The sequence below is a fragment of the Cheilinus undulatus genome, linkage group 22 (assembly GCF_018320785.1).
Source record: "Cheilinus undulatus linkage group 22, ASM1832078v1, whole genome shotgun sequence".
In the NCBI taxonomy this organism is placed as follows: domain Eukaryota; kingdom Metazoa; phylum Chordata; class Actinopteri; order Labriformes; family Labridae; genus Cheilinus; species Cheilinus undulatus.
Window position 1 is genome coordinate 27,696,813 of NC_054886.1, and position 11,448 is coordinate 27,708,260.

General features: G+C 37.8%; 1 protein-coding gene across 1 annotated transcript; it reads left to right on the forward strand.

Annotated features, from left to right (window-relative positions):
* The first annotated feature begins 5,231 nt into the window (after nt 1–5,231).
* si:dkey-171c9.3 (A-kinase anchor protein 11) lies at nt 5,232–9,713 on the forward strand. Its single transcript, XM_041779902.1, has 2 exons — nt 5,232–5,270; nt 8,698–9,713. Exon 2 carries the CDS (start codon nt 8,705–8,707, stop codon nt 9,581–9,583), a length of 879 nt encoding a protein of 292 aa, XP_041635836.1. The 5' UTR covers nt 5,232–5,270; nt 8,698–8,704; the 3' UTR covers nt 9,584–9,713.
* The last annotated feature ends 1,735 nt before the right edge of the window (nt 9,714–11,448 follow it).

Below are 11,448 nucleotides of genomic sequence, written 5' to 3' on the forward strand. Positions count from 1 at the left end.
GGGATGCCGTTGCTAGGGGGCGTTTGCTATGGAGCAACGGCTGCGCCCGGTGCTCACATTTGCGAGATATTTTCAAAAATAACGGTGTATTTTCGCATATTTATCGTTAGATATGTGTATGTCTCTTTTGCTATTTACTAAAGTACGTCTCCCAGTGAGGTAAAATTCATTTTAAACTTACACTGGCATCCGCCCACCGTATTTACATAGAACGTAAATCCAACGAACCCTTGAGGAGCATGTAGCGTGCAGAATTTTCAAACATCCTGGCAGCCAATAGGAATTTCAATCCACGTTGGGGATTTATTGTTGTTTTTCTCAGGACTGAGGCACGAGATTTAACTGACTGATCATTTGGTATTTTCACGACAGACATACCAGGCACGTGAAATGGTTTATGTCCTTACTGCGCATGGTCAAAAATATTACGTGCTTCTTCTTTGATTCATTATCCATATATTTTTGACTTCTTTAATAGTTTATTTATCCATACTGTTATTCTCTGTAGATGCATCCAAATATAAAATAAATGTCAGTAGTTTTAAATAATTTAATATTTAAAAAATACATTATTCACCACGTAGCATAGTGCTGGGTTCATACAATACACCATACGGTAACTTTTTCACCATTTCTGATATTTATGAAGACATGAGACTGAAGTCATTTCATTATAGACATGTTCCTGTGAGCTGCTTTGTCCGTTTCCCTGCTGTAGTTACAGCTCGGTTTGGGAGCAAAGAAATTTAAACAGAAGAGGAAAAAAACAATCAAAATTTCATTTGATCCTCTGTCCTGATGTCACTTTGACGTGTACCTGAGAGAAAATACAAGAAGGAACTCTGAAAATTACATATTTTAAACATTTTTTTACATAAAAAAAAATTCCTGTTTAGTTTATAATATATCTCAAAGACTTTTGGAAGGGTTTCAGCTGGAAACACAAGTGATACATTTTTTGTTGTAATATGTGTCATGGTCTGATTCTTCGAAAGTACCGTGGTGGGCGCCACTAAGCTGTTCAGCTATGCCAACTTATAAAATCAATATAAATCCCTTCAACTTCCCTGTGTATTTTGTGCCATGTTTCAAGGTTTTACACAAGTTCTAATGCTGGGTTCCATTTACCTCGGAAGTCGAGCTGGGAATGACGGCAATGAGTTGACGGCATTCCAGTAAACAAGTCGGAAAACCTGTTGTTGTTGTTATTGTTGTAACGTTTAGCCGTTGTTAGCTGTTGTTAGCTATACCAGTTGAAAACAATGCATAACACATACAAACACCATAGTACCATGTCCACAGATAGACGTTGGACAGTACTACATATACCACTTATTTAATTTCACAAAAACAAAAGAGAAGTGCTAATAAATATTGATGCACGACGCTGCTATCTTGGATTATGACGTTGTGGTCAAGTCGGGGCCGGTGAGGATCGTCCGCCTTTCCGAGTTGGAAATCCTACTTCAGGGGATGTTCCAGATGATACTTCTGACTGGGAACCTGGAAATTCTGACTTCCTAGTACAACTGGAACACAGCATAAGCCTGTGAGTATTCTACTTCCTGTTTCATGGCGAACAAAAAAAATCCCCACGGCCATGCTTTTTGAGGCAAAAAAGTCGAGTAAAATCTCATCAATGATCTTTCCTCTTACTATACCCCTGAGATGGAAATGTTTGGATGAATTCCCTGACAGATGTACAGTATCTCCAATGTTACATATCAAAATGGCAGACTTCCTGTTTGTTTTAGGATAAGGGTCTAATAGGCTTTTTTGTAGGTGGTGACATAATACTTAAAACCATCAATATTTCAATTAAGGAAATATCAATCATTGGGAATGTTAGTGCCAAGTTTCATGGCTCTACAGGAAGTTTAAGCCCTTCCAAGAAGTACTTCCTGTTTCCGCCACTGTAAATCACAACCAGAATTCAATCAAGGTATCACTGAGGCTACGGGCATGACAAGGTGGATTTTTTTTACATTGAGACCTTTTAAATGAACAAGAGAAACCAAAAGCAGATGGGTCCGTCTTCTGATTTTACTTGTCTGTTTTTATTTCACTGATTTAGAATGTATTATTACATCCCTACAATTGGGTGTTAAAATTAATTGCAAAAGACATTTTTAGTCATTAAATGCATGACACAGACCCAGAACATTCAAAGCAGTAATTTTAACAGACACTACATCTGATTTCCATTATAAGCCATAAAAGCTTTGAAGCAGATGTTATGGAATAACAGCTCAAATTATGGAATGAGTTTTGAAATTTAGGTCTGTGTGCAGTGAGATGCATGATTTTGATCAGTTATGACAACACAGAAAATTCCATCTGCTTATAAAAGCCATTAGTTGTGTCTGAAGAAGCCAGTTGTTTGAATGCACATTGACCTTGATCATATTTGTCTAAGCAACTGTAGACTAATTTCACATGCTTTGTGTTTTTTGTTGTGTTTTCAACAATACTGTGAAGTAAAATTTGCAGATTAACACTCACAATATGTTGAATCAAGCTTGTCAGTGTTACTTTTCTTTGATTTGTTTGTGTAATGCTTTCACGTTTGTCTTGGTTTCCTTTCAGACGCTCTAAAATGACCTTGAAATTCTACTTTAATGTTCATGTTGAGCAATGACGCACAAATAAGTATTCCTGAACCGGACCATAAGAGCGCTGAGGGTCTTCTGGGGCCACAACATGGAGTTACCGCAGTAACAGTTTGGATAACAGAGGGCCATAAAATCCCTTTCTGTTCACAGAGGGCAGATTCAAGATGGACGTCAGGGGAAGCTGGCAGCTGACATACACGCTGCTGCCAGAGGTTAAGGAAGGTCGTCTTTGTTTCATGTCTGCTTAAGAGGAATAGAGGTAATAAAATCCATCTTAAAAGAAAATGAATTTCATGTTTATCTTCTTTTGACCTGGAGCAACCAAAGCGCTGAATCATCTCATTTACAGTGACACATAAATTCACCCCGCTTATACATCGTGTGAACAAGTCTGTGGTTCCTGCAGTGCAATCTGGTGTCTAATGAAGTTTACAAAAGATATCCTCCAACAGTATGGCTTTTATCTCAGCTTTCCTCCCTGCTGTTTTCCTCGTCCAACACTAAAAGCTTTCACATGAGAGCTACCCAGATTGCATCCATCCAAGATGAAAGAAATCCTTTTGCAATTCTGCGAATTTGTAGTAAAACGTTGGGTTTAGGCAGGAAAATCAGAGAAACTGAAGCTGTGCATTACAGAAAATTACACAAAAACGGTCCAGTATGTTTTAAATTCACATCAGAATGAATTTGTGGATTTTCCCTTCACCAATGTAGCACAAATGTTTTCATTCAATGTCAAAACTATTTCTACTCAAGTAAAGTTTGAGGGGAGTTTTACATTTTATTGGACTACGTTTCCAAAATGTTCTGGGGCTTACAAGACCTGCTGCAAGAAGAAGAATGCTTTTCCTAGGTTAACTAGCTTGTACTTGCTAGGTTACAGCTAATTTCAGGTCAGGTATGGGAGCAGGTTCGGCACTTTGCCGCGTCAGCCTTGGTCCAGTCCTGCTCTAGCCTCCTGACGCCGTCCAGGTCTGCTCCAGGCTCATGCCTCCAGGTATCCTCCAAGCTAGCCCCTCCATGGCACACACCGCCATCCCTGATGTCTGGACCAGCCCATCGGGTCCTGGGTACCCTGTCTCTGGCGCTAGCTGCATGGTTATTGTTACTACAAAAGACAAGCCCATGCAACTACAAAGCTAACATACATGATGTAGCTTTGTTTGCTTAAGTCTTTGCTACGTTAGTTAAGGAGCTATTTTACCTGTGCACAGCTAAAGCAGCTTTGTTAGCTTTTTTATATATAGCTATATAGCTCACTTACTTATATAGGTAATGTAGCTTAATACTCTTTAGATAAAGCTACATTAGTTATGTAGCTATGTTACCTACACAGATAATGTAGCTTTGTTTGCTTTAGCTTTAGTGATGTTAGTTAAGCAGTTATGTTACCTACACACAGCTAACAAAGTATTGTTAGCTTTATACATAGCTACATAGCTCCCTTTTCCGATGTAGATAATGTAGATTAGTTATGTAGCTATATTACCTACACAGCTTATGTAGCTTTGTTAGATTTTGATCTAGCTACATAGCTATATTACCAAGCTGAAGCTGCTTGGTTTGCTTTAGGTTTGAGTTATGTAGCCATGTTCCCCATGCAGCTAGCATAGCTCTAGAAGCTTTGGGTAAAGCTAGACAGCTCTGTTATCTATGTAGCTTATTAAGCTTTTAGATACAGCTATGTTAGTTATGCAGCTATATTACCTGCAAAGCTAACATATGATTGTTAGCTTTAAAAATAGCTTCATAACTACGTTTCCTATGTAGCTAATTTAGCTTTGTTTGCTTAAGCTATGATAGTTATGTAGCTATGTCATCAACACAGTTAACATTGCTTTGTTAGCTTTAGATATAGCCCTAAAGCTATCTTAAATCTGTAGCTGAAGTTGTTTGGTCTGCTTAAGATTTAACTAGGCTAGTTAAATAGCAATGTTTCCTACACAGTTAACCTAGCTTTGTTAGCATTACAAATAGCTTCATAACTATGTTACCTGTGCAGCTTACATAGATTTTTTGCTTTAGCTACATTACTAATGTAGCTATTTTACCTACACAGCTAACATACCCTTGTTAGCCTTAAAAATATACACATAATTATGTTACCTTTGTTGCTACTGTAGCTTCCCTTGCTTATGGTAGCTTCATTAGCTTCAGCTTTAGCAGCATTAGCTGTGTCAGAGTGTTTACATGGACAACAGGCTTTTCCTAGCAGACTGTTTACTCTGCCTTATTTTGTAATCAGGTTTTGCAGGTCAGGTTTTTGATTTTTGCCCTTCTGTAGCCTAACCCGTACCCTAAACCTCACGCTAAGCCCAACTGGAAGTTTCATCCAGTTTTAATATGAAAGTTTTAGTGTGTATTTCCATTCTGACAGATGACAGATAAGTTGGCAGAGCTTTAGGCCTTAATGCTCCCTCTCTTCCTCTTCCTCTGGTTATCATTACAGACAAAGTAAAAAGTTAAAACAGACTACAAAATCAGTATACTGTATATTTAGACATGTATTTGGTTGTTCAGCTATGTTCTCATGAGTTAAAAATAACTCTCTCTTGCTGTCTTTCTCTTACAAAAGCACACAGGAAATGAGTGAAACGTGTGCGCTCATTTGTCAAGCCATTTCCGTTCAAAGTCATTCGCAGTGAAGACACCCAACTGGTAAGTTTGTCTACATGCTTTTCCTGATGTTTTCTGTGTCATGCTTTCATATTTTGAAAAACAGTAAATCAACTTCAGCTTTGAAACTCTCCAGTCGGCTCTAAAACGCCTCCTGTTTGTTGCCAGGTTAGACAGTAAATCTGCAAATACAACCTTAAAAATTCAGATATACTTTCTAAATCTCTGGAGTAGAGTTTTTCAGATACCTACAATACTTCAAAGTAAAATAGCAAAAAATGTTTAAACCTTAAATCATCTCTTGCAGGGGGCTGATTTTAAGAACCACTGAAGCAAAAGTTCAAGTAAGGTCTTGTCTTCAGTGCCCCGAAATTCCCGAGAGAGTGGTCTGTGTAACACATGAACACACTGAATAAAGTAGTGAAGCTTCCTCGTCTACCAAGCGTTATTTTGTCCATCCAAGTGAAATTGCCAAGAGAGAGCATTCTTTACTTTAGCTGTAATTTGTTCCACATCTGCGCCTCATTCTCCATCATGTTCTCCTTCTGAAGCTTTGACTGTTTTAAACTCTCACTGAGGCCTGGATTTAACTGCCACACTTCTTAAGAAGCCGTCATATGCAAACAACTGCGTGTCTTTCTACCTCTGGTGTCACAGGAAGCGTCATTATCATCGAGCATCTCTTATCTTTGGCTGTACAAAGTGTTCTAGAGAGCAAAGTCGTTACATTGATTTGAATTGATGTAGCTCAGATTTCAGGGAACATTTTTGTTCAGTTTAGGCTTTATCACCCTTTGATTGCAACTGGACTGGAAGTGTTAACCCTTTACTTCCATGACTGACTTCATGGCTTAATGAGCTTCTACTACAACCCCAATTCCAAAAAAGCTGGTACACTGTGTAAAGTGTCAATAAAAACAGAATGCAATGGTTTGCAAATCTCATATACATCTTAATAAAGTAGGGGCAGGGCCACGTTAACTATTGTGTAGCATCATCTCTTCTCTTAACAACCGTCCGTAAACATCTGGGAAGTGAGGAGACCAGCTACCTCGATCTACTTTTCTGCATTGATAGGGTCTTTCCAGCTGTGTAATGTTATATGCACTAATGCAATCCCATACCATCAGAGGTGCAGACTTTTGACCTGTGCACTGATGACATGCTGGATGATCCATCTCCTTATAAGTCCACAGGACATGATGTCAGTAGTTTCCAAAAATAATTTTAGATTTTGATTCATGTGACCACAGAACAGTTTTCCATTTGCCTCAGTTCATTTTAAATGAGCCTTACTGAGAGAAGACAGCAGCATCAGGATTGTGTTCACATATGGTTTCATATTGGCATGATAAAACTTTAAGATGCATTTCAGTCAAGGACCACTTTGTCAAGAAACACATGATTTGCAGTTATAAATTTGCTATTATTGCTGTTATTTATGTTTGGCGGTATGGCCGTTCTGGGATCCCCCTGCCCTTTAACGAGCCCCTGTAGGAAGCATCAAGCAGGAACAGCACATGTTCCTGCTCTTCCTGTGCCTACAAGGAAAGCCTGAGCAGCAATAAACCCAGGAAAGAACAGGAATCACTAATAACAGAATGACAGTGATTAAGTCAGATGTAGCATAAAGGAGGAGCTGGGGTGGAGGAGGGTTGCAAAAGTAGCTTGCAAAGCATGGCCAGGTTAGAGCAGGTTAAACATGGCAGTGTGAGTGCAATTAGCCAATGCATGCTTAGAGCGATTTAGCTGGTCGTCAGCTGATGAGATTAGCTGATGAGATTAGCTTATCTCGATTACGTGGCAGTCGACTCAAGCCTGCCTGAACTAAAAGTTAAACACTTGATTTGTGGATGGCAAGGTCAACTGTTCTACTGTCAATAAATGCATTTTGTGTTGACTGTTACATCTCAGTCTCTACAGCCCTAACTATACATGTGCACAGTAAATCTTACATTAATTTATCTTAGAGATGTTCAATAATGTTTTTGTTGTTCCATCTAGAGCAGTGGTGTCAAACTCAAGGCCCAGAGCCAAATCTGGCCCGTTGGACGGTTATATCAGATCATATATTTGTACTATAACTGGCCCACCACTATGAGGTCTGCAGATTTCCTCCAGTATAATAATATAAACTTCAGCTTGATTATTTAAAATGTCCTTGTTAAGCCATTAAAATCTGAAAAAGTAAAGAGTAAGAAAGATTTTTTTAAAAGTCAAGAATTTGGGGAAAGAAACAATTTGTGTTTTTATTTCCTATTTTAAATTTTGCATCTGAAGATCCTGACTCAGACTTGATGATTTTGACTTTTTATTTCATATTTTGAGCCTTTCAACTCATAATTTGGACTTTATATATCACATTCTTATCTTTTAGATTCCCAATTTTGAATTTTAAGTCATATTATTATTTATGTTGGGTCATACTTGGACTTTTAAAGTAATGATTTAAATTTTTTTCATATTTTGACATTTTAAATCAATAATTGCTACTTTCTACATCATATTTTGACCTTTTTGACTCCCAATTTTAAATCTATTTTTAACTTTTTAAGCCATCATTTTGAATTCTAGCTTATATTTTGACATTCTCAACTCCTAATTTTGATTTTTCTTCCCATATTTTTACCTATCGGATTCACAATTTGAAATTTTAAGTCCCATTTTGACTTTTAAACTCGTGATTTCAACTTTCTTCTTGTATATTTGTTTTTTAAAGACATTTTTTTATTTTTGATATCGTGTTCTGATCTTTTAACTAAATTTGGAATTTTTTTTTTATCTCAGATCATTTTTTTTTTTTTTTTTAACTTTTTTTAAAATGAAAATGAGGTTGGCCGTTATGGTTAGATGTTGACCCTGTTCTGCCTGCCAGCGTTCACTTATGCCTGCTAACTGCTTGAATAGCTTCATCTTACTCTAGATTTGAAATCATCTTAATTGAAATTTAAACGTTTTTTCACTCCTCCAACACCCGACTTCACTTCCTGTCACATCCTGGACGGTTTGTCGCTCATATGGTGACAGGATGTGGTTGAGGCCTCAATTATCTTTCAGTCTGAAGTTTCAGATGCTTTTTTTCAGTGTGCTTGTCCCCTTTTTTCCCTCTCTGCTGTCACATTTACTTTCTGTTGTTTCATGTTTTATAACACTTTAATTTCTTGCCTATCTAAATCTTCTCATTCTCTTAAATAAGCCAAGAAAATAAAAGCAAATGTGGCCCAGAGGCTACACAGGCACCGTAAGGGAGAAATATTGTCTGTCCTGTCTGGCTTAGAGAATAAGTTGGCAAGCAATATTTTAAAACACCACAAAATTGACCTAATCATTGGAGAAATGCAGTCATTCAAACCCTCTTTGGACTCATTTTTGTGCTTGTGTCTTGCTCTGACCTTTACTGTTTTCCTGAGACTCCAGGAAAAACAATATTTCTTTAAATTTGACTAAAATTATTGCTTTTATTCACCAGGGAGCCAATGCAGGAAGTGAGTGCAGATCCAAGGGTGCCAAAGGGTGATCACGGAAACTTTGGCAGATCTGAAAGCCCCAAGACAAGCCACCAAAACAATGCGGTTCTTGAGAAGTTTGCCCAAAATATGACTAAGAGCATAATCCAGTCGTTTCTGAGCCAAATGGAAATGGTGGAGCCTGAGGGGATGGCCAGATTTAATCAGAACCAGGAGATGTTAGCTGAAGAGTTAGCATCATCTGTGGTTCAGGAAGCCCTGAGGGAAGTCTGTGGAGATCAGAATATTTTGGAGAAAATGGAATCAGATGAAGATGGCAGACAGGCCACATTTTTGGACCAATCTAAGAACAAATTTTTGGAAAATGACCCAAAGATAGATCCAAACAAAGAGTTCCAGACCTCCGAAGGCATCCAACCCCACAATCCATCATTTTCCCAGTCAGGTCTCCCACTTTTGGGATCAATTGACTACCCCGATGCCCCTCCAACAACACCCCTCCTCCCCGAGCTTGAGAGAAGCAGATACAGTTTTGCTAAGAAGCTGAAAGGAGGTTTGGCAAAGGTTTTCATGCCATCACCTCCCCCGCCAACCCCGAAGGAGGAAGAAGACGGTGCCAACAATGACCCCCGGGTGGAGCTAATGGAACAGTTGATGCAGTCGTTGTCCACAGATGATTTGGCGAGAGAGTATTTGGAAGTTGGCGGTGACCATGGAGCCAGGATTGAGGCTTATGCAGAGGCTCTTTCTTGTGGCATCCTAGACTCAGTCTTGTATTTAAAAAACAGAGATCAGATCACAGAAAATAATGATCTCCATCTACTAGCCCACCAACTAGCTGAAACCATCATTGCCTCTTCACTTGACGAGGTCAGAATGATTGTCTAGGGTATGACAGGAATAACTGACCATATTTAAATGGAACCAATTTCTTCTGATGCCAACCAACCATTTCCAGCTTTGTTTGTATGCAGATGATTGTGCTTTTTGTTGTGTCCAATAAATAGTTCTCAATTTTGACGGTGCTCTGATTGTATTCTTACCCTTAACAAATCTGAATTCAAGGTCCTTTTTGCTGACTTGAGAAGTGTTCAATCAAACTAATTTGTATAGCTGACTCCTATGATTATCAACATAGAACAGAGCAGTGGTTCCCAACCTTTTTCCTCAGGGCCCCCCCAACTCAGGTCTGAGGAAAGCTAAGCCCCCCAGGACCCACTTGGAAAAATTCAAACCAATTTAAACTTTTTTCATTGACAAAATCAGAACATAATGGGCCCACATACTCTTGTTCTTGCCAACATTAATGTATAAACGATCCATTATTATAAGTGTATTGTGGCCACTCTTGAAAACAACAATAAAGAGGATTGTTTATTTTAAAATCTGTAAATTCTCAAGTTTAAAAAGTCAGTAATTTACAAGAAAAAATGAGACATATTTAACTTTAATTTGATTATAAAGTCAAAAAATCTGATCACTATTTTCAGTTTGGTTTCTTGTAAATTTTTGGCCTAACACTATTATAAAAATAGGATTTTTAAATTTCGACATCTTTGAGTTCCATTGTAAAAATTCAAGACTTTATAAATTCAGAAATGGCATGTTTTTCTTTTAAATATCCTACACTTCAAACTCTCAAATTCTGAGTTTTTCTCTTGTAAATAAACAACTTTAAAATCTCATTTTTTCCCCCCTAAAAATTTTTGACTTTTTTGCTAAAAATGAACAGATTCTCTTTATTTAAAAAAATTAAGGTTGGCTTTAATACATTATGTTGCTGATCATGATTCAATAAAAAATATATATGTACATCTAATTTTAACAACCTCAGAGCAGACAGGGTCCCGCCCCCTGAGATCTTTGGCGCCCCCCCTAGGGGTGCTTGGACCCCAGGTTGGGAACCAATGGAATAGAGCATTAGTGTACTGTAATGGAAATGAGACTGTATATCTAATGAGTGGAAACAAAAATGAAAGCACTGGTATCTTCTCTGTTGCCTCTGGGCAATCTCTTTAAATGTGATTTACAGTGAAAACAAAGCTTTAGACTCTGAAATCAATTTCCCGGCTGAATTTATTTCTCTATTAAGTTCCCTTTAAACCTGTCCAGTTAAAGAGTGTTGCTGTCATTTATTGGGAAAACTCAGCAGAGATCCAATAAAAAATGGTTGACTCATATTGGGAACAAACTCTGGCCTATTTAATGACACGTATCCTTGTAGCTGCATATTTTGTATGAAATACTAGACCTTAGGTGATGGCTTTAGTACAGGGTGTTACAAAATGATCATTGGCAGGAAGCTGCACTGGTGTTGGAAGCAATTTTGACTGGAATTCAGCTGCAGTGAGAGAAACGGTCCTGTAGATGGCAGCATAGGAGCAATGTGAGTGTTTTCAACATGAGGTCACTGATTTTTTTTCCACTGATATAAACTGATTTATTTCAGTATTTGATAGTGGAAATGACACATTTTTTGAATACATGAGCATCCTGGATTTTGAAACTGATCTTTTAATATAAATCTTAAGTAATTTCTTCCATTTAAGCTCTATTTGTCTTTATGGAGTGACCATGAACACCCCTTCCCTAATTAACCAGTGATAACATTGTAGAAGTTTGATTTGACATTCAGTTTCCCATCATAACCAAGTGAAAACAGACTTTTAGAAATTTTAGCAAGTTTATTACAAAGAAAAATCTGAAATATCACAGTGATAAGTATTCAGACCCTTCGCAACAACACCTAAAAT